The 24,341-nt window shown below is 43.8% G+C and overlaps 1 protein-coding gene across 4 annotated transcripts in view; it reads left to right on the plus strand.

The window, feature by feature from the left end:
• The first annotated feature begins 704 nt into the window (after nt 1-704).
• Nucleotides 705-24,341, plus strand: part of NAPB (NSF attachment protein beta) — a 37,489-nt gene continuing 13,852 nt past the window's right edge. The window contains exons 1-5 of one of the 4 annotated variants that reach the window (XM_084624884.1): nt 705-915; nt 14,282-14,361; nt 17,803-17,919; nt 21,422-21,468; nt 21,671-21,748. In XM_084624884.1, coding sequence (XP_084481010.1) covers nt 818-915; nt 14,282-14,361; nt 17,803-17,919; nt 21,422-21,468; nt 21,671-21,748 — 420 coding nt within the window. In that variant the 5' untranslated portion in view covers nt 705-817. Of the gene's footprint in view, nt 916-1,832; nt 1,864-11,924; nt 11,980-14,281; nt 14,362-17,802; nt 17,920-21,421; nt 21,469-21,670; nt 21,749-24,341 lie in introns of those variants that run through there. The other 3 variants (XM_084624883.1, XM_084624885.1, XM_084624886.1) reach the window with 3 other exon arrangements.

Consider the following 24,341-nt stretch of genomic DNA (forward strand, 5'->3'; position numbering starts at 1 on the left):
AAACACTGAAAAGCTTTGTTTCAGTACTGTCAAATTGTTTCACTTCGATAAGATAAAAACATTTCATTCTGATAGTGTCAAAACATTACATTAAATTATAATATTAAATATCAGACACACAGTGACAGTGTCACACTGACAAAAATCACACACTGACACCATGGTGCGTGCACACACACACTGACATCACCACACACACTCACTCTGACACCATCACATACAGACACAATTACACACACACACGCACACTGACAGTATCATACAGGGACATAATCAGACACATTGACACAATCACACACTGAGACCATCACACACACACACACACACTATCCCTGTGTGATACTGTCAGTGTGTGTGTGTGTGTGTGTGAGATTATATCCCTGTGTGATACTGTCAATCACACACACACTGACAGTATCACACAGGGATATAATCACACACACGCACACACGGAGACAGTCACACACTGACACCATTATACACCCCTCCCCCTAACACCACCGCCACACATAGACCGTCACGTTTGCACGCAGTCATACACACACGCTGGTTGTTACACGCGCACGCACACTCACACTGTCCTCACACACTGACACCCCCACAGCCACAGGCTCAGTGACGGCGTCTCTCTCTCTCTCTCTCACACACACACGCAGCCCAGCCCCCGCCGCAGCCTGCGCCCCCCCCCACCCCGCCTACATCTCCCGACACCGCTCGGCTCGGCTCGGCTCGGCTCTCCCCCGGCGTGAGGCGCGGGGCGGGCGAGCGGCGGCGGCAGGGCCGGGCCGGGCCCGCGCATCCCCTCAGAGCCGGCGCCATGGACAGCAGCGGCAAGGAGCGCGAGGCCGTGCAGCTCATGGCCGAGGCCGAGAAGCGGGTCAAGTCCTCGCACTCCTTCCTCAGGGGGCTCTTCGGGTGAGCGCGGGGCGGGGCGGGGCGGGGGTCGCTCTCTGTCTGTCTGTCTGTGTCCCCGGGGGGGGGGGGCGCTGGGACGTGCGCGGCGGGGACGTGTGGGGACAGGTGTGAGCACTAGGCTCGTGCGCAGACAGCGAGGCATATGACTCGCGCGTGTGTGTGTGTGTGTGAGAGAGAGAGATGTACAATATTTACGTGTTTCCGAGTAGCAGCCGTGTTAGTCTGTATTGGCAAAAAGAAAAAGGAGGACTTGTGGCACCTCAGAGACGAACCCATTTATTTGAGCCTGAGCTTTCCTGAGCTACAGCTCACTTCATCCGATGCATTCAGCTGTAGCTCACGAAAGCTCAGGCTCAAATAAATGGGTTCGTCTCTGAGGTGCCACAAGTCCTCCTTGTCTTTTTGCGACTATTTACGTGCACACCCACACGCCTCCTTCACGATCGGCTGCCTTGGTGCCCTCCTGGAGCTGCCTCTCCAGTAAGTGTGCACCCTGGTGAGTCACACGCGGCGGTATTGGTGCCGCCCTAGAGGTGCCTCTCTTAATTGTGCCCGGTTCCTGCGTGCACCCTGGTAATTCACAGGCGGCTTTATTCCTGCCACCCTACAGGTATTGATCGATAACATAAGGATTGCCCATGGTGTCCTTACACAGACGGTACGCAGGAAAATCCCTCTACTTCCCTCCCAGGCCTGCCATGGGGGAAAAAGCTTCCTTCTCTCTGCTGTGTTGCTACTAGGAGGGAAGGGGACGAGAACAAAACGTTGCCTTTAGCTCGTTGTTCCCTGGCTGTATCTGTATAATTTCCACCCCCCCGTCGCCTATATGTCGTCATGCCTTGTACGGATGCAAAAGTTCCAGTGCTTTGTACATGATGACGGTACGTGTCAAAGCCGGGTGTGGAGTGGGATCACTGAGCCCTCTGCAGTGATGAAAGCTTTTGATGGGTGAGATGGGGTTGTGGGGAAACATCCTGCATTTACCCCTCTTTCTCTTTCTTTCAAAGTTGTTGCTTAGCAGACATCATTTATGTTAAGAAATCACCATAGTGATTAGTTGCTTCGGAAGGAAGTAGCATTTTTAGCCCATAATCCAGGTTTCTGTACAGTGAGGAGGCTTGCTTTTGATAATTCTCTAGTGGCAGTGGAGGTGGCTGCTCTGCGTTATTGGAGCTTTACAATGGAGAATGATGATTTCTCCTCTTCTGCCCCTCTAATATCATCATCTGATATGCCACAGAGCAGCTAATGCATCATTACAGTCATAATAATAACTCCTGACTTTTAACCAGTACTTTAAAAGTATTTTATGTGTGTCTGTCAATTTTCGAATCTCTCTCCTTTCTGGAGAGACATAATCTGATGCTGAAATTGTCATATTTCTAGAATAAAGGTTGGTAAGGTTTGTAAACAGTATTGATCAGAAGATCAGTTAATTACCTAGCGTGTATCTAATCCCATTAGGCTGTTAGTTCAAATATGAATGATTCTGGTATCCTTCCTACAGAAGGCTAAGGGGATTGGAACCACATTGCTGCTACTGCTATGACGGAGGTTTCTTTAATGTTATGAAGTGAGTCTGTTATTTAGGAAACAAGGAATTGAAAGTTAATTTCCCTCTTTCACAGAGGAAAAATGTTCTCTGCTGTGAGCAGTGGGGAAGGCCTGCTAGTCTGTTGGAACAAAAATAATGTTTCACTTGATTATATCCATACGAAAATGTTAATCCCCTAAATTAAATATAATTTCTTCTGCGCTGAGCAAGATTTAACTCTTAATGTGTTTACTCTGAGATCATGGTACAAGGCAAGGCCTTTAGTGAGTTTTTTGCCTGTTTGCTTTAATGAATTATTTTATGGGTAGCATTAGTCAAAGGCAGTAACCTACTTTTAAATTAACATGTACATTGATTCCAACAGCTTGAATCTTGCCTTTGTAAGGGCTAGTTTATATGCAGAGTTAAACTTAAGGTGTGATTTCTATACTGATTTTTATTAACCTGGTGCAAAAAGAGCTTATTTTGATTTAGCTTAATTCCGTTATTAACAGGTTGAAGCTAAACTGAAATAAGTAGCTCTTAAACCAAAATAAGAATGTCCAAACAGGGGTTTGCACCATTTTTACTAAATCAGCTTAACTAAACTGCTGAAAGTTTGTATGTAGACAAGGCCTAAGTATTTGTTCGTTTGGCCTCTCAATAAAACAAATTTCATGTGAGGAATTTTATTCAAGATTTGAAGTTTAAATATTGCATATGTCTATATTTCATCAGACTAACAGAGTATAGTCCAGACCAGTAACATATATACTTGGTGCTTTAAAAGGGCCAGTCTCACAAAGCTTACAATAGTTATGAGCCAAATCAGCTGGGAGGAAGAATTTAATCAGAAAAATGTGAATGATAATTGGGAATTATTCCCAACTAGATGCCCCAAAAGCCACAATTGAGGAAGAAAGTTGTATTGGTTAAAAAAACTGACCTGGTTTAGAGGGTAAGTGAATGCCACAGTATATAGCAAGTGGAAGGAAGGGGAAGTTGATAATAATGAATATAAATCTGAACCTAGGAATTGTAGAATATTGGTAAAGGAAGCAAAGGGATTCGGGAAGAAATCTGTGGCATCAGACTTAAGGACAATAAGGAGGAGGTTTTTCTAAGTCTGTTAGGAACAAAACAAATTCTAACAGTGGTATTGGTCCATTGCTAGTTGGAAATGGTAGAAATATAAGTAATTAAAGCAGAAATGGTAGAAGTTTTCAATAAATATTTCTGTTCTGTATTTGGGGAGTAAAACAAATAATGAAGTCCTATTATATGATGTTGATAACACTTTTTCCATTCCTCTAGTATCTCAGGCGGGTGTTAAACAGCAACTTCTAAACTCCGACATTTTAAAATCAGCAGGTCCAGATAACTTGCATCCAAGAGTTTTAAAAGATCTTGCTGGACCATTAATGTTGATTTTTCAATATGTTTTGAAACACTAAGGAAGTTCTACAAGACCGAAATAAAACTAATACTGCGCTGATATTTTAAAAGGGTGAGTGGGGTGACAGGTAATTATAGTCCTATTAGTCGGACACCGATGCTGGGGAAGATAATAGAGTGGCTGATATGGGATTCAACTAGTAAAAAATTAAATGAAGTGATATAATTAATGCCAATAGACACTGATGTATGGAAAATAGATCCTGTCATGCTAACTTGATATATTTTTTGATGAGATTAAAAATTTGGTTAATAAATGTAATAGCGTTGATGTAATGTACTTAGGCTTCTGTAAGATGTTTGACTTGATATCAAATGACATTTTGATTAAAAAATAAACTAGAATGATATAAAATTAACATGACACACATTAAAGGGATTAAAAGCTGGCTAACTGATAAATCTCAAAATTTAATTATAAGTGGGGAATCATTGAGAGGGTCAGTTTCTAGGAGGGTCCTGCCGGGATCGGTACTTGGCCTTATGCTATTTAACTTTTTTATCAGTGACCTAGAAGAAAACATAAAATCATCATTGATAACGTTTGCAGATGATACACAAATTGGGGGAGTGGTAAATAGTGAAGGGGCCAGGTCACTGATACAGAGCAATCTGGGTTACTTGCTAAACTGGGTGCAAGCAAACAATATGCATTTTAATACAACTACATGTAAATGTATACATCTAGGAACAAAGACTATAGGCCATACATAGAGGATGGGGATTCTATCCTTTATTCCTGGGGGAATTCCGCACCACTGTGTATGCATAATTAATGTGCCATGCATAATTATTTTCCCTGCTGAAAATAACTTCTGTGGGAAAGTTGCTACAGTTATGCTTTTTGGCCACCAGGGGCTGCTGTGGCGCTAGAGCAGAGCGGTGGCTCCAGGGCGAGCCCCAGCTGCGGTTACCTTCTTCACAGCGCTGGTGGGGCCAGGTCAGGAGACAGAAGATATGGGGAGACGGACAGCGTGGGGCATATGGGGCTGCTAGGGGGTCACAGGCTGGGGTTCATAAGGGCTAGTGGGGAGGACAGATGGGCAGGGGCTGAATGGGAGTGGAGGCGCAGGGCGACATTGGGATGGGAGAGGGGGTGCTGGGACATATGATGGAAGGGGGTTGCTGAGTCGGGGCACAGAGACATATGGGGGCAGGGGGAGGAGGTGCAGAGGTGGATGGGGGAGGGGGCTTCCTGAAAGGGTGCAGGGACTCATGGGGACAGGAGGAGGGGGTGCAGGGCCACATGGGGGTGGCTGAGTGGGGGTGTAGGGCCACATGGGGATGAGGGGAGTGGTTGTATGAGTGGGGAAGGAGGGACACATGGGGTGAGGGAGGTGCAAGGACACATGGGGGTACAGGGACACATGGGGACTGGGGTAGATATGCCTGACTGAATGGGAGAGGCTAGGGGTCAGTCAGGGTCTGGATGGGGGAGGCTCCCTAACAATCCCTCCCCACCCACCCACCCAAAAAACCTGTTCCATACTTTTCCTACCCACACCCAAAACCCTCCAAGTTCATACCCAGGCTCCTTCCTAGTAATTACTTCCCTCTCCCTTAGCTCCTCCTTTACTCCTGACTCCCCCAAGCCTTTGTACTTCTTCTGAGGGGGTGCGGAAAGTACTTTTTCTGTATCATAGTTTAAATGAATTATTACTCAGAGTTCTATATTAATATGCCTAGTAAGGAATCTGTCAAAAAACATTTCCTGAATCTTTTTTGTTGTCTGTATTGTTACAGACATACTTGCTGACAGATATTTTTAAATAAATTACCAGAATAATTGAAACTGGTGTGACTATATTGTGTTATTTTGAGAAATAAAATAGCAGATTTTTGCAGAATATTTTTAATTTTTTGGTGCAGAAATCGGCCCAGAGTAATCCGTGGAAGCAGTGATTCTGAAAAAAATTTTGGGGTCATGGTGGATAAACCGCTGACCATGAGCTCCCAGTGCAATGCTGTGGCCAAAAGGGCTAATGTGATTGTTCGGTGCACAAACAGCAAATCTTGAGTGTCGTAAAGAAGCTATTTTGCCTCTGCATTTGGCACTGATGTGACTGCTGCTGGAATACTGTGTCCAGTTCTGGTGCCACAGTTCAAGTAGAAAGTTAATAAATTGGAGAGGATTCAGAGAAGAGCCATGAGAAATGATTAAAAGATTAGAAAACATGCCTTATAGTGATAGACTTAAGGAGCTCAATCTGTTTAGCTTAAGAAAGAGAAGGTTAAGGGATGACTTGATCCCAGTCTATAAATACCTATATGCGGAACGGATATTTGACATTGGCTCTTCAGTCTAGCCGAGAAAGGTACAACATGATCCAATGGTGGGAAGTTGAAACTAGACAAATGCAGAATAGAAATAAGGCATACATTTTTAACAGTGAGAGGAATTAACCATTGGGACAACTGAGCAAGGGTCATGGTGGATTCTCTATCATGAACAATTTTTAAATCGAGACTGGATTTTTTTTTTTCCTAAAAGATCTTCTCTAGGAATTATTCTGGGGAAGTTCGATGGCCTGTGTTATACAGGAGACCAGACTAGATGATCACATTGGTCCCTTCTGGCCTTGTTGAATCTGTGTTTGTTGATCTTACCAGATACTTTGGCTTAAAACTTCGTCTATATTTTAATTTTTTTTAAATGACTCTGTATACTGCGTGCATCCGCAAGTAAGTTTTTTTTTTTTTTTAACTTTTGGGCTCCTTGAGAAGAAAGCATTTTTACCTGTGCCTTATACTGTCTGCAGCAATATCCCTGTTTTTCTACCCTTTCTTCCTCCTTTCCTCTCACTCTTCTTCCCGCTGCCCCAATTGTTTTAATTACATTTCAGTTGTTTATAAACTGCAAGAAAGGGTTTCTAAAAAAATAAAAGTTATTTAAGGGGTAGCCCGGAAAATTTAAAGGAAAATTGGAAGTCTTTGTGGAGTACTATTCTTTCTCCAGTGCAATTGCCTTTTTAGGGCCTGATCCTGCCTTCCCTTACGCACACAAGTACGCCTGCTTAATGGGAACTACATGTATAAGTAAGGGAATCATGGAAATTTAGAGCTGGAAAGGACATTGAGAACTCATCAAGTCCAGCCCTTTGTGCTGAGGTAGGATCAAGTAAGCATAGTCCTGAACCATGCCTGACAGATGTCTGTTCAGCCCGATCTTAAAAATTTCCAGTGATGGGAATTCCACAACCTGCCTTGGAAACCTATTCCAAAACGTAACAGCCTGCATAGTTTGAAAGTTCTTGCTCATATCTGATCTAAATCTCCCTTGCTTTAGATTAAGCACATTACTTCTCGTCCTACCTTCAGTGGACTTGGAGAACAATTGATCCACCATCCTCTTTATTACAGCCCTTAACATATTTGAAGATTTATCAGCTCCCCCTTCAGTTGTCTTTTCTCAAAACTAAACTGTAGGGCCTGATCCAAAGCCCATTGAAGTCAGTGGGGTGGGGTGTGGGGTTGAGTTCAGTAGGGTTTGGGTCAGGCCCAGAGTCCGGAAAACATTTTAATGTACCAAGAACAAACGGTCAAAATAGCAACATTTTTGTATGAAGCCTTGTTCTGTGAAAGGATCAGTTTTTTTCAGCAAGAGATAATATAAGAGGGTCTTATTCATTCAAGATACAAATTGTGCTGAAAAATCTTCTTTTCCAGTTGAGGGGCCCCGGCCCTGTAATTGGATCCTTGAGGGGTTAAAGGTCTCTCTGTGTGGATTCAGTTTCAGGGTCTGAACCCATTTCTTTGGTGGTATGTCACTGGTGACAGTTAAACAAAGGCCTTTCTGAAGAGCATTACTAGTCATAAGAAAAATCTGAATGACTGGATCTTGCTTCATTACATGTCTCTAGTGAACCACAACCGCTTTCCGTGTTGTTTAATTTTCACTTTTAATCCTTCTACAGTAGGTGTTTAAGAAGCAAAAGACTTGATGGTGAAATCCTGGCCCCACTGAAGTCAATGACAGTTTTAAGCCCAGTGTGTTTAAGGTTTATAAAGAGGAAAATACTCCACAGTAGCTTATGGGGCCATAAAAGCACTAATTTATATTTGTATTATTCAAGTCGAGAATCTAGCCAGAGTCAACAAAGAGTAGAAACAGGAATTCGTATTAACTAGTGGCATGACATTTTCATTCAAGATGGTTGCCTTTCATCAACTTTTTTCTTATCGAGCTAGCATGCTAAAAACAACAGTGTAACTGTAACACGGGCAACGGCAAGTGGTGGCCTGGCCTAGCTGCCCCGATTAAAAGCCCATGGAGCCTGGGCGGGTTTGTAATCATGTCAGCTAGTCTGGGCTACCGCTTGCTGCTGCCTGTCCTACTGCAGCTACAATACTGTTTAGTGTGAGCTAGTGTGAGCATGTCAGCTCGAGCTGGGAACCACACCTCCGGTTCCAAGTGCAGATGTAGCCATAGTTACAGTCCTATACGAGTGAAGATGACACAGCTCGCTACACATACAGAGGTGTCGACTCCACGGGGGCTCCGGCCCTGGAGCACCCACGGGGAAAAAAATAGTGGGTGCTCGGTACCCACTGGCAGCCCTGCGGGTCAGCATCGCCCCCCTCCCCCAGCGCCTCCCGCCCGCCGCGGCCCTGCTGATCGGCTCTTCCCCCCAGCCCAGAGCCTCTTGCCTGCCACAATCAGCTGTTCCACAGCATGCAGGAGGCACTGGGAGGAGGGGGCGGAGCAGGGGCAGGAAGAGGCAAGGGGAGGAGGCGGAAAGAGGTGGGGTGGGGCTGGAAAGAGGCAGGGTGGTGGCTTGGGGGAGGGGGAAGGGAAAGTGGAAGGGGTGTGGGCAGGGCCTGGGGCAGAGTGGGGGCGGGGAGAGGCAGGGCGGGGGTGGGGATTGGGGGGAAGGTGTGGGGGTGGAGTGGGGCGGGGCCTGGGGCAGAGCGGGGCTCGAGCACCCCCCGGGATCAGAGTAAATTGGCGCTATGTACACATTTATACATAAAGTTAGCATAAATCAATATAAAACTTTTTTTCTATTAAATAGGTTTCAGAGTAGCAGCCGTGTTAGTCTGTATTCGCAAAAAGAAAAGGAGGACTTGTGGCACCTTAGAGACTAACCAATTTATTAGAGCATAAGCTTTCGTGAGCTACAGCTCAGCTGTAGCTCACGAAAGCTTATGCTCTAATAAATTGGTTAGTCTCTAAGGTGCCACAAGTCCTCCTTTTCTTTTTTCTATTAAATAGTTATTCTTTAAAAAGTGCAGTTATATGTATTTTACATGAAACTTGTACTGCCAATTAAAAACATGGATTTTCTGATATCCCTGAAAGAAAATATTGAGATTCAGAAAATTAAGATTAAAAAAGTCCATGAGTCAGAGTGAATATTGTTGTGATGAAATATGCATTATTTATACTTGATGAGAATAATATGCATGTGTATATTATGTGGGCAGTGTAAGAATTATGATATCTTTATTCATTTCTTTGTTTTTAAGTGCTTAAGTTTCATAAATAATTTAGTAGGTAATTACGGTGTTGTCACTTAGGAACTTAAATGGTGTTTGTTTATTTATTTATTTATTTTTAAGTTTTGGTAATTATTTTCCTGCATCATTTCTACCCCTTCTTGTCAACTGTTGAGAATAGCCCACTTCCACCTTAATTGAATTGGCTTGTTAGCACAGACCCCCCACTTGGTAAGGCAACTCCCATCTTTTCATATGCTGTGTATTTATACCTTTCTACTGTATTTTCCACTCTGTGCATCTGGGTTTTAGCCCATGAAAGCTTATGCCCAAATAAATGTGTTAGTCTCCAAGGTGCCACAAGGGCTCCTCGTTGTTTTTGCTGGTACAGACTAACACAGCTACCACTCTGAAACCTTTCTGCTCATGTTGCTCAATGCCTACAGGTATTTGTCCAAGCAAGGCTAATTTTTTTCCATCACTCTTCTCCTGCAACCCCATTTAGTTAAGGAAGAACTTGGCTCATATTAAATAGGAAAAGTTCTTCTGCAATAGATGTTTTGGTCCAAATTATTTTCTTTATTCCGGATTTACATGTGTTGTATTCACACAATTGCCATTGACTTCACAGGACTTATTATAGAGGGAATGGGTAGCCACCTCTATATTTAGGTTTTCAGGATTTGCACTGGTGCAGTTGAGAAAAGAATATGAGCCTTTGTGTTAAGCCTTTTCAACATATCAGTGTTATCTACACAGAGATGACAATTTATGTTTAGATGCTGCCATTGTAATAAAAATGCCGCAAATTAATCATGGAGTAGAAAAGAGAATGCCAAAGATATGGCTTATCAGAAATTGAGTGTTTGTTAACTAGTTGGACAGGTCTGTTTAATAATAGTATGCACTTACAAAGAGCTTTTATTCTTTGAGATAGTAAGGTTCATATATCTGCTAATGAGGCTTCAGCCTTCCTGTAGCTTTGGGGGAAGAATTCAGACACAAATTTTTCCTTTTCTCCAGCATAGTAAAGTCCTGTAGATAGGTAGGGAGTGAAAACGATTTAGTTTAACATATAACTGAGATTGAAATGGTTATACATATAGACTACTTCCTGATTTAGTAAGTCACTGTAGCTTGCAAAGTTATCCTCCTGAAACAGTGCCCAAAGAGGCTTGCACGTAATTTCAGAAGTATCCTGTGAGGGAATGCATGGAGAACCAGAGGGCCACCTTGAAGATATTTTTCTTCAGTGTATGGTTTAAGGGTAAGCATATGTACGTTTTCCTCTACTTAAGTAACATACGCATTTTACAAATGGGTAAACTGAGACAAAGTCACTTGCGTGACTTCATCCAGGAGGTGACACTGGGTCAATGACATAGCTGGAGATAGAGGTCACGATTCCACAAGGTACATAAGACCATACCTAACTTAAAGCATGTGAGTTGCCCTGTTGAAACTTAATTTGGGACCTGAAGTCTTGGCTCACAGTCCTCTAAACCAATGTCCCTTAAATTGTCCTTAGAGTTTAGAGAACCATAATCTACTTCCAGTCTTTACACAAAGCTCACATTGGTGTTTGACGGGTCTGGCCGTTAGTGTTAGCAAAGTAAAAGATAATATTGAAAACAATTGGTGTAATGATACTGGAAAAACTAACACGTTATTTAATTATAGCTTGTGCTACAATAGCTACACCAGTGAAGTGTACTTCAGACCTCTGTTTATTTTCTGTTTGCTTATTCAGAATTTTTGAGTTCACAGGAGACCAGGTTAAAGGGGCATCTTAAGCATTCAATGTCAGGTAGCTGCATGTAGGTTTCAGAACCAGATCTACATTAATAATTAGCAAGCTTCACAGCATAAAACACTTACCGTGATAAACACTATTAGAACATTGATTCCACGGTTTGGAACGTCAATTTGTACTTTGGCTTGCTTGGATTCTTTCCTTGGGGAGTATCTTGTGTGTTTCACAGTTGCCAATTTGAGTGGGAGTTAGACTGAGTTTCACTTTTGGGGTTTATATTTCAGTGCTTGGTCTTTTGTGCGGGTGCAGAACTTCTTCTTCAGTTTGGGATTTTTTTCTTTCCCTCTTATTCCACACCTAAAGTTAGAACAGGCGAATGTCCTCAACACACTGAGAAAAAGACTAGAATTCTCCTCCATACAATATGTCTGACAAGATTCTCTATAAAATGTAGTGCACCATGACCAGTCAGTTATAAAACATGATTCTAAATGAGGTTGTAGCAGTTCTTGGATGCTTTGGGAAGCTCTTTGTAACTTTAGTGCTTATAAGTAATTACGGGCTCAGTCTTGTAGGGGTATAGAAGAGGGTTGTGAGAGAGTGGTGCTGAGCTGTAGGTAGTGCTGCTGATCAGAGTGCTTTGTTAATCGCTCTCCAGTGAGAGAAAGTAGCTGAGGGGGATCTGCAGTCTGGTGAGCCTACAAGAACATTTGCAGTCACTGGATTGTGCTTTAAACACCGAATCCTGGCTTTACCTCTGACCTTTCTTCCCACCCTCCCAATCCCCTCCAATCACGCCTACTTCCTCTCTTCTCCTATTCAGCAGGGCTGTGTGCAGTGCAAGGCATACTGAAAGCAGCCTTTCTGCACAGGTCCTGTGCAGATGGTGAGTGCTGGGCATTAACACTTCTGGTTTTCTGCGCTTCCTGCAGTGCTCATCAGCCTGCAGGATCAACCTCAGAAAAGCCACTAAAGTTGTGTCTGTCCAGCCCAGGTAGACAGACTTGCATTTGCAGGGCTCGAGTTAGCATGCTTAAAGTAGGAGTGTGGATGTTGTGGCACAGAGCTGGAGCTTGGGCTCTCAAGCTGACAGGGTTGGCTGGGCTTGAGACCCTGAGCTGTGAAGAGAGTAGTCACTTTGGATGGGCTATTACCAGCAGGAGAGTGAGTGTGTGTGTGTGTGTGTTTTTGGGGGGGGGGTAGGCGGAGGGTGAGAAAACCTGGATTTGTGCTGGAAATGGCCCAACTTGATGATCACTTTAGATAAGCTATTACCAGCAGGACAGTGGGGTGGGAGGAGGTATTGTTTCATGGTCTCTGTGTATATATAATGTCTACTGCAGTTTCCACGGTATGCATCCGATGAAGTGAGCTGTAGCTCACTACAGGGTTTATAGTTTGGTTCAATGGCTCTCAGCACCCCCACTATAAAAATTGTTCCAGCGCCCCTGACCAGATGAGATTTATTTCCCCTCTTCTAGGAAAACCTGGGTTAGTTTGCCTCATGCCAGTTTCAGCCTGTGAATCTACCTAACGGGCAAGGTTGGGAAGTCACTTTCATCTGTGCAAAGTAGGTATTAAATACTTTCAGTTTGATCTGATGCCGTCCCTCCTCTCTCCCACACACGCCACGCCTCTTGCGCTGTCCCTGCTGTCCTGAATTACAGAGCATAGGCAAATCTTTATATTTTGGGGGTTCACTCCAAAATTCTTTTATCTTTTCCTTTCTCCCTTGTTTTAAGGCCTTTATCTTAGAAACATCAGGCCTTTCAAGGGTTCCTGGCTTCACCACGTGCAGCAGCTCCCTTCCTAGCCAATGCCCCAAGATGGCAGAGAGCCCTAAAGGAAGGTTAAAACCAGAAGATGCTTCCTCTGTTCAATTTCTCCCCAGTCCTGCTTAGAGAGGAAACTTTGCAGCTTCTGTTCTAAGGATAGTCTCTCTTCCCCTGGACAAAGGCATCCATCCACTTGGCTACTTCAACTCCTCTGACAGTAACATTCAGTACAGCTACAAACAGCACAGCTTCCCCTGTGTTCCTAACAGAGCAGCTCCAGAGGGGAGTAGGCAGAATTCAGTTCCAGTGTGAGACTCCAGCAGGGCCCAGAGGCTGGTTCCAGCCTCCAGCCAGGCCTTTACCACTGGTTCCAGCAATCCCAGCAGCCTTGGTCACACACTCTGGGCCCAGGGTCACCTCTTCAACCAGTCCCTGCGGCTTTTAATTGTTGTCCTTATTCCTTGTACAGTAGAACCTCAGAGTTACGAACTGATCGGTCAACCACATACCGCATTTGGAACCGGAAGTATGTAATCAGGCAGCAGCAGACACCTCAAAAGCAAATACAGTACAGTGTTAAATGTAAACTACTAAAAAAAAAAAGAGAAAGCAGAATTTTTCTTCTGCATCGTAAAGATTCAAAGTTGTATTAAGTCAATGTTCAGGTGTAAACTTTTGAAAGAACCACCAGAACGTTTTGTTCCGAGTTACGAACATTTCAGAGTTACAACCAACCTCCTTTCCTGAGGTGTTTATAAGTCTGAGGTTCTACTGTATATTGTTGATAAACAAGATTGACAAACAGTAGTGAGTTTGACCTCATGCTGTTTTCTCTTTGGAGTGAAAACTTTCAGTATGTTGTTGTCGTTGATTACAACTAGGCCAATGCTGGTGAGGAAAAAAATCTGCAAGCATTTGCTTGAATTTAAACAGACTAAGGCCCAGGAATGGGAGTTAGGTGCCTAAATACTTTCTGAGAACCTGGGCCTGTTTTGGACCTTTCTGGTACTGCTTCATGTTCCCTTGCCAGGAACATCCTAGTAATCCAGATTTTATTCACACCAGTCCTTGAGGAAGGAAAATCGGAAGCTCTTACACTTGAGTGTTTGTGTTGGAAATGGTACTTTTTATAGGGGTTGGAACTTTGCATGACACAACAGGGGAACACGCTTCCCAAAACCCTAACACAGTGGCAATTAATTGAACAAAACAAGGATCTGACTAGACTGTGCGTATAATCAATGGGATGAGCTGCCCATTTAGGTAACAAAGTTTGGAAGGACCAGGTCATCGGAACAAATCAGAACATAAAATTCAAAACTCTGTTCTTGGGTTTTAGCCCACCCCCAAATGACTATATTTCATTGCAGTGCGAATAGTAATTGAGTGACTTGCACTTTTTTTTTCCTCTAGAGGAAATTCAAAGGTAGAAGAAGCCTGTGAAATGTACACCAGGGCTGCAAACTTGTTCAAGATCGCCAAAAACTGGAATGGTAAGTAGTTTGTTTCATCTGTAAGGTTAATTGTAGGAAAGCTTGAGCTTCGTCTTGGAGATAAAGACCATGCACCAGCTATACAGATACATTCCTAACTGTAAGAACAGTAGGACAATGGAACAGGCTGCCTTGGGAGGTTGTGAAAGGCCCTTCACTGGAGGTTTTCAAAAGGAGGCCGGATGGCCATCTGTCTTGGATGATTTAGATGATACAAATCCTGCATCTTGACTGAGGGTTAGATTAGATAACCCTTGTGGTCCCTTTTAACCCAGTGGTTCTATGATTCTACATGCAAGCAAACAAATTAAAGCCTTGGTAGGGGGAAAAAATCTGTGTATCATGGCAAGCGAGGGGCAACCTTTGTTTTTTACACCTCCACTTGTGCTTTTTATCTTGCATATTTTGGGTGGGGAGAGAGAAATGTCATAAGTTACCCAGAGCCAGGAAAATTTAAGAAAGGAAACCTTTATACCCAGCTGCATGCTTGCATAATTGGTTAAGAACATTTCCAACAGCTTAGTGACCTGTGAATGCCCAAGCGTCCTGTTGCAAATTATCAATGTACAGTTCCACTTGGTAGGGTGTTTCCATGGGAATAGTGACTATGGCAATATAATTTCTGTACACCATCAAACCCCCATAGTTTTCTCTGGAATGAATTAAATGTTGGGAGTGGGGAAAGGGAGGTGACCGAAATACTTACAATGTTTTGTTAACTAGCCTGTGTCCACGTTCACATTATGATTTTAAAATAATTAAAGCTAGTTGCCTACAAAGAAGTTGCTCAAGAGGCGCTTCCCTGGGCTATTTGATTTGCTTTTAAGGCTTGTAAAACACACTCTTCCTGAGGCCAGAAACTTGAAAGTTATCTAATATTCTGGATGAGCTATAAATCAGAGGTACACAAGGAGAATAGCTGTTCCCTGCTATGCTGTGGGGAAGTGGTAGCACTGTAAAAGTGGAATAGTTATTGCTAGCTCTGTGTTTGAAATGCTGTGCCATATTTGGTGGCTGTGGGAAACATTGATGCAAATATAAATTTCCCAAGATAAACGTGAACATCCTATGCACGGAATAATCTTGAGATTTGAGACACTGGTATCTCTTCAGCCTTTCACAAAAAAGGAATGAAAACTCTGTTCACAAGGGACAAAATATCACCAGTTTTTCTTTAACAAATGGGAGATGAGGAACTGAAAAAAATGTTTACTTCTTCCCGAACTTTTTATCTGCGTCTCTCTAAATCATGCTTGGATGTGCCATCAACATACAGGTTAAGGGGGAGACTTTCAAAACAAAAACGAGGTGCCCAATTCCCAGTGAAAGTCACTGGGAGTAGTGCGCCTAGCTGTCACTTGTGTTTTTGTCAATCTCCTGCTAAATGCACATACACTACTGAGTAGCACACTCTGAATGTGTGAATTGGTCAGTATTAGGATAGGGTAGAAATAGTAACAGAAACATAGTCCTGGGAGAATTTTGTGCCACTGTACACGTGAAGAATTTATGTTCCCCACAGATTTCTTTACTTCCCCACAGAAAAATGACTTTCTGATGGGGAGGCAAAGGGAAGCCACAAGAGCGGTCATGCGACCCTCCCCAGCTGCATGTTTCGGATGCCCAGGGCAGCTGGCAGAGAGGAAAATCACTGTGAGGCAGGAGGTGGGACTGGGGAAGACCCAGCTGGTGACTCCTACCCTGTGCTGGGCTCAGCTGCTAGTCCCGGCTGGGTTGGGAAGGACAGGACTTCCTCTTCCTTTGGATGGCATCCAGGGCCCACTCAGACCCACCCCCAGATTTCTCCACCAGCTGCAGGAAGCTCTGCGAACTCCAACCCCAGCCCACTGCCGCTTCCTGCACCCATTGATCCTCAGCTTCAGGGGGAGGGATCCCTGTACAGGGAGCTGCTCCCTCCACCTGCCCAACCCCCGTGCATCCAGAGCCCCACTCCAAGCCTTACCCCCTCACACTCAGAACCCCCCCAATGAGTCACACTCCCCCTGCACCTGGACCACCCTGACAAGCCACCCGCACCTGGATCCCCACCCCACTGAGCCCCACTCCCCCAGCATCTGGACCCCCCACTGAGCCCCCCACACCTAGACCCCCCGCCCAGCTTTATTCCCCCACCACGACCCCCCTGCTAAGCTCCAACCACCTTCACCTGGACCCCCCTCTAGAGTCCCATTACCATTGCATCCAGAAACCCCCAACAAGCTCCTGGGCATCCAGATCCCCCCTGCACCCGGATCCCCCACTGAGCCACCCGCACCCAGATTGCCCCACACAGAACCCTCTCAAACCACACCTCGATCCCCCCACACTGAGCCCCTCCACACTTGGATCCTGCCTTGCTGAGCCTGCCTGCTCACACCTGGTGCACCTGGCACGGAGGGACAGGGCCCTGGGGTGTTTCTGGGGCAGACCCAGTCCTTGCACTATGTCAGCATTGGGTGCAGCCTCACCGCTGAGGCCGTGTCCTAAGGGAGGAGCTGCATAGTGATTGCCCACATCTGTGCAGCCAGTGACCTGTGTTCCCCAATGCCATGCTGGAGCCTCCACATTTATTTGACAAAGAAAATTTGCAGAATTTTAAAATATTGCGTGCAGAATTTTTATATTTTTGGTGCAGAATTTTTAACTTTTTTGGCACAGAATGCCTTCAGGAGTAAGAAAGTGATATTATTGCTTCATTTGCCATCAAGTTGCAGGCACTAAAAATTTCAAAAAGAGAGAGGTCTCAGCCTCCCTTTTCTCAGGTGCAGTTTCCAGCTGCAGTTTGACACCCAGAGAATTAATTGCATAACAAGTCAAAGTACATCTATATGATCCACCTCTGACTACCTGATTGCACCTACAAATCTGGTAGAGGTGCAGTATTCAGAGTTGAACCCACCATCCAATTTCAGACATAAAAGTGAGGATGCAGATTTTGCATATGCAAATTGAACCTGCAAAAGGAAAGCTGTCTCTTTGAAAATGTGACCTTAAATTTTCAGTGGGCCTCTTACGCTGCATGTTCCTCTTTCTGTGCATGGAAGAAAACATTTGTTGAGCAAATGGGGTAGTTTTATTGATGATGACCTGATTTTTGCATACAAATACAGAGTTTTGTTTGTGCATCAGGGTGCACAGTCAAAAAATTATAATTTTGTAGGTCCATTGAAATTTGGCCATATGTGTTCTTAACACCATGATTTTGCACACTTAAGGATAGCAGTTCTCCACAAATCACAAGCACATGTATCTAAGAGCATGATTTGGTCACTGGAATTCATGTGCCTTTTCTTCCACTTGCATAGTTGCCATATCTATTAAAGTTCTTCAGGTAGTGGAAAGCAGTACGTGCTCATCTTTTTACTGGAGGCATGTCCATAAATTCATGCTTATTAAATGAGACTGGAAATATTAATCTTTTTTGTTGTATTTCTTTCCTAGCTGCAGGAAATGCATTTTGTCAGGCAGCCAAGCTCCATATGCAACTACAGAGTAAACATGATGCAGCCATCGGTTTTGTGGATGCTGGGAATGCTTACAAAAAGGCAGATCCACAAGGTAAGGCAAATGAAATACTGTACAAGAATATACAAATCCTGTTAGTTGTGTAGTAACTGGCAGACTGGCTTCCTTTTGTAAGACAGGTATTTGATTTAAGATCTTCAGTTAGTGTTCTATAAAGCACTTTAAGTATGGTCTTGGAGTGTGAGCATTTCATAGAGAGGCAAGAAATAGTTTGCTTAAGGCCTGTTTCCTCATTCATGTTCTGCAGCTAATGCTAAATTTATCATGTCTGTTCTGGGTTGAAGCAATCTGATTACATTTTTTCATGAGCCTTTTGAAATAAGATTGGTCATAATAGGTCTGGTTTTACCCATTTGTGTGTTTTGAGATTTACAGGTCTAAAGAAGTAGTTCTTTGTTTCTGTCGATGTCAGTTGTGAACCAGATTGTGTTCTGTTTGTACCTGTATACATCTGGAGTGAATCCAGTAGCTTCAACAGAATTACTCTGGATTTACCCTAGTGTAACTGAGAGCAGAATTTGGACCCTTGTCTGTTTCTCAGCCAGTAGGATTTAGAATTCTGGTAGACAACATGAAGGATGCTTTATATTAAGTAACAGTGACCCCTCTGACTTCCTATGGAAACATCATTGACAGATTCAAGTAAGGAGACTTGTTCAGCTTTCCCACTGAGATGTCTGGACTTTTCAGGGGAGGGAGGGTGAATGAAAAGGGAAAGATAGCAAAACTCTCTTAGGGATAGAAAAGACACCTGCTCATTGGCGAAGCTGTGTTCAAACAACCTGTATGTTGTGTCCTTTGTCTCTCACAGCCTTAAGACTATGGGGAAACCACATGGACACAATTGGATTCCAAATAACTGTATTTATTAACTATGTACAAATATATAAGACCTAGCTACCTACATACACTGCTGCTCTACTGAAATAGAAGATATGGAGCTCCCCTAAAGGGCTCCGGACTTCTTTTTAAAGGGATATTACTCAGGTACTACACACAACATTGGATATTTTAAGAGCAACTACTGATATAATAGATGTCTGTGCCCCCAGTCTGACAGCTTCTATGCTGTTGAGGAGGAAGAAAGTCTTGGGGAAGGAGAACATGAAGCTGGAGCAGAGGGAAACTATCCCATAGTTGGAGCCTCCTTCCAGATGATGTCATGGTGTCCTCTTGCAGTGAGAATACCATTCTGGAATATGAGATCCCTGTTATTAGGAAGAGACAGGTAATAGTAATGGTGGATTCAATTATTAGAAATATGAACAGTTGGGTTTGTGATGATTGGGAGACCCGCATGGTGAATTGCCTGCCAGGTGTGAAGGTTGCAGACCTCTGGAGACATACAGACAGACCTGTGTGCAGAGCTGAAGAGGAGTTGGTGGTTGTGGTACATGTAGGTACCAACAACATAAAGAAAGGTAGGCGAGAGTTCCTGGAGACCAAATTTAGGCTGCTAGTTAAGAAATAAAAGTCCTGGACCTCCATGGTGGCATTCTCTGAAATGCTTCCAGTTCTACATACAGGGCCAGTGAGACAGCCATCACATGAAGGCAGACAACTAAATATTGACAGATTTTGTAAGTGGTTGAGTACAAATGCTAGAAGTCTCAATACTAAGATGGATGAACTTGAGTGCTTGGTTGAGGCTATTAATGTAATGAGGCTATTAATGTAATAGGCATCACAGAAACGTGGTGGAATGATGATAATCAGTGGGACATGGCAATACCAGGGCACAAAATATATAGGAATGACAAAGTAGTACATGCTGGTGGGGGAATGGGACTATATGTGTATGAGAGCATAGAGTGAAATACAGTAAAAAAATATCTTAAATGAATCAAACAGTACCATAGAATCTCTATGGATAGAAATTCCTTGCTTGAATAAGAGTATAACAGAAAGAATATACTGCCAACCAGCTGACCAAGATGGTCACGTTGACTGTGAAATGCTCAAGGAGATCAGAAAGGCTACAAAAAAAAGAAAACTGGGATTAATGTTGTTCAAAATATTCATGAATGATCTGGAAAAGAGGGCAAACAGTGAGGTGGTGAAGTTTGCAGACGATATAAAATTACTCAAGACAGTTAACTCCAAAGGAGACTGTGAAGAGTTACAAAGGGATCTTGCAAAACTGAGTGTCTGAGCGACAAAATGGCAGATGAAATTCAATGTTGATAAATTCAAAGTAATATATATTGGAAAAAATAATCCCAACTATACATACAAAATGATGGGATCTAAAATAGGTGTTATCGCTCAAGAAAGATCTTGGAGCCATTGTGGATAGTTCTCTGAAAACATCCGTTCAATGTACAGCTGCAGTCAAAAAAGCTAACAGAATGTTGGGAACCATCAGGAGAGGGATAAATAATAAGACAATAAATGTCATAATGCCACTATATAAATCCATAGCACGCCCACACCTTGAATACTGCATACAGTTCTGGTCACCCCATCTCTAAAAAGATATACTAGAATTGGAAAAAGTCCAGAAAAGGGCAACAAAAACGAATAGGGGGATGGAACAGCTTCCATCTGATAAGACATTAACAAGACTGGGACTATTCATCTTAAAAAAAAAAAGAGTCAAGAAAGGGGGGGATATGTCAGAGGTCTATAAAATTATGAAGGGTGTGACGATCGTGAATATAAAACTGTTATTTACCCCCTCACATAACACAAGTACCAGGGTCCCCCAATATAATTAATGGGCAGCAGGTTTAAAACAAACATAAGGAAGAACTTCTTCACACAATGTGCAGTCAACCTGCGGAACTCATTGCTAGGGGATGTTGTGAAGGCCAAAACTATAATGGGTTCATAAAAGAATTAGAAAAATTCATGGAGGATAGGTCCATCAATGGCTCTGACTGCCAGAAGCTGGGAGTGGACAATGGGATGGATCACTTGCTAATTGCCCTGTTCTTTTCATTCCCTCAGAAGCATCTGGCCACTGTTGGAAGACTGGATACAGGTCTAGATTGACTGTTGGTCTGATCCAGTATGGCCATGCTTATGTTCTTATGAATATTGATAGGTTTCCTGTGTATTCACTAGGTATTTGAGTACACTAAAAGCTTGCTTCTTCTGGACAAAATTTTCAAAAGCAAACTAAGAGACTGGTGATACAGTTTTTTGCATACGCTACTGTTTGAATGTGTAACTTTTCAAAGTCAAAAATTTGGTCTGGGAAAAATCAGTTTGTTCATAGGATGTGCATGTCTCCATGGAATTCGACATTATATGGTTACTAGATTTGCCAATACAAATGCACTTAAATGTACTTTTAGTTCACACATCTCAGAGGTTTTTGTATGTGTTACATTTGGGGCATTAAAATGAACGTCTGCAGTTTCAGAGCCTGGGTAGCTGGTTGTTTGAGAAGCTGGCCATTTAGGTTTCTGGTCAGAACAGACACACAGCAGAAATACTGCCTTGCCTTGGTGAAAGCTGAACTGTTGAACAATGTCTGGATGTCTCAGCTGATTTTATTTTTAATTGTTTTTCCTGAATGCTTACGCTACAGAGGCTATGAACTGCTTAAATGCAGCCATCGATATTTACACAGACCTGGTAAGAAATTGCATTGCCTTGAGGAGTTGGGGTTGGTATCCCAATGTCTGGCAACTTAGATTGATGCCTCTTTATTTAAACTAGTTAGATTAAATCATTGTTCTATTAAAAGTAATAAATGCTGCATGTACTTGAAGGAGAGAGGGGAAAAAAACTCTGTTTTCCTTTTTTTTTTTTTTTTTTTTTAAATTGTCCATCCTAGGGCCGATTTACTATTGCTGCCAAGCATCACATCACCATTGCAGAGATTTATGAGACGGAGCTGGTAGATATTGAAAAGGTAAGCTGATCAAACTCTTAGAATTTTTCATTGAAACTATATTTGAATGTGCTATCTGAACTGCGTATGATTATGAAACTTCACTCTGCTGGCCTAGGGAACTTCATGAATCAGGCTCTACCAGGAACCTAAAGTCTCTAGGCTTGTTTCCGATACTGCTGTGTGGGTATATGTCAGGAGTAACTTGTGTGAAGTTAGTGTAGTTAAACTTGTAGTTAGTGTGGTTAAACTTGGTGTGAGTGATACCAGGATCAAGCCTCAGAGATGAGTTGTTTGGTCTTTGCCTTTTATGTGCCTCTTTTCCCCCTCTCTTCCATGTTTTTAAGTTACCTCTTCCTTTCCTTATGATCATCAGTGCAAGCTTGACTCTCATATGGAGGCCTGAAGCAGATGGACTGAGCAAGTCACTTTAGATTTACGCGAGTGCTCTTGAAATACCCCAGATCCCATTTCAGACCTGATGAGGATGATGCTGTGTTGGTCAGTTTAAAAGTGTTTGTGAAAGACTGACAGGAAAGTGTGAATTGCACAGAAGTTGTTTATATGGTACAGCTCTTTGGGGGACGGGGGAAGGAGACAATCAAGCTACACCTATTTAGTACGATTTGACAGATCATTGCAGAAGTGTGATGGGATGTCTGCAGTGCCTGCAGCCTTGGATGCTAAGCATGTCAGAGCTAACAGACTTGGATGAAACTCTTTCCCTTTACCCTACAAGGAAAGTCCGGTTTGCCATGGGAAGTGGTATTTTTAATTAATCCAGTCGATATCTCTCTTTCCTCTAAGGCCATGTGTACACTACAAACTTTGGTCGACCCAAGTTATGTTGGCATTAAGCTGCCATTGTTAGTATATTGTGCGTGCATACTTGGCTCCTTGTGTCTGCGGTGCATGTACTCACCAGGAGTGCTTTTGTCAATGCACAATGTTGTGCAACATGGGTAGGAGTCCCAGTGTGCGACCCGCCACTGTCAAACGCACTGTCTTTTGGGAAGTCTTTTGGCAATGCATGATGGGGCCTAAACGAGTCACGCAGGGGTGACTGGGAGCAAGGGGTCAACATCCCAGCATGCAGCTGTCTCCATCCCGTAATGTCATTTATATCCCATAATTTTTACTCCTTTTATCAAAATCCCACAAACCTACATGGCTCTCCTCGCTATCCACCTTCTCTGACTGAAGCATGGAAGCCTGCACAGCTCTGCACTTTGTTGTAAGCATTGCAAGCACAGGACACACAATCCAGAGCTGCAAGAATAACCAAATCAATGGGGAACATGACGATTCCTTGGAGGACAGACTGCTGTGGGACATAACAAGCACCAATTCAAGGTTGTTGGCTTTCATGGAGCAGCTGGAGATGGTGGCGTGCTGCTTCTGGACACGAGTACTTACTGGTGGGATTGCACTGTAATGCAGGCTTAGAATGACAAACAGGGGCTGCAGAACTTTTGAATGCGCAAGGCCACATTCCCAGATCTGTGTGCTGAGCTCGCCCCAGACCTCCAGTGCAGGAAGACCAAAACGAGAGCTGCACTGACTGTGGGGAAGTGAGTGGAAACTTGCAATGCTGGATTGACACCGGTCAGTGGGAAATCAGTGTGGAGTGGGAAAATCCAATGCAGGGGCCATTGTCATGCAAGTGACTGTAATGCAAGCCTCAGTGCAGGTCCATTAATCTCCTCCTGCTGCCCAGGACTGTGACTCTTGGTAATGTGCAGGACATAGTGGATGGATTTGCAACAATGGGGTTCCTGAACTGTGGTGGAGCAATAAACAGCACTCATATCCCTATTTTGGCACCTTGCCATAGAGTGCATCAACAGAAGGGCTGCTTTTGTGTGGTTATGCAAACATTGGTGGATCAGTGGGAACATTTCACTGACATCAGTGTGAGCTGGTCAGGGAAGGTGCATGACACTCACATCTTTAAGAACACAGGACTTTTTAAAAAGCTATAAGGAGGGACTTTTTTTCATGACCGGCAGATAACCACTGGCAATGTTGAAATGCCAATAGTGATCCTGGGGGACCTAGCCTACCCCTTGCTCATGAATAAGGCTACGATTATGTCACAGAGGTCATGGAAGTCACGGAATCCATGACTTCCAGAGACCTCTGTGACATTTTGTGCCCCAGGGCTGGAGCTGTCAGCAGGCAGCCCCGCAGCTCTCAGCCGCTGCTGGCGGCAGGCCCTCAGCAGCAACTAGCACTGGGCATTAAGGGGACCCCTGAGCTCCCAGCCCCCATGGACTGTGGGGGTTCCCTGGAACTCCTGCAGGCCACAGGAGCCCCCCTGCCTCTGCCCAGCCACGGCGGGCCGAGCAGGAACCCCATAGCTCCCAGCCATGGCTGAGGGCAAGGGGACCCCAGAGCCTCCAGCCGCTGGGGGTGCTGGACCCTCCTCTTTCCACATTTTGTCAGGGATATTTTTAGTAAAAGTCATGGACAGGTCACGGGATTTTTTGCCCATGACCCATCCGTGATTTTTACTAAAAATATCTGACAAAATCTGAGCCTTACTCATGAAGCCATACCCCAGCAACCTTGAGAGCAGCAAGGAAAGATTCAGCTACCAGCTCAGCAGGTGCAA

The sequence above is a fragment of the Lepidochelys olivacea genome, assembly GCF_965140295.1.
Source record: "Lepidochelys olivacea isolate rLepOli2 genome assembly, chromosome: 3".
NCBI lineage: Eukaryota > Metazoa > Chordata > Testudines > Cheloniidae > Lepidochelys > Lepidochelys olivacea.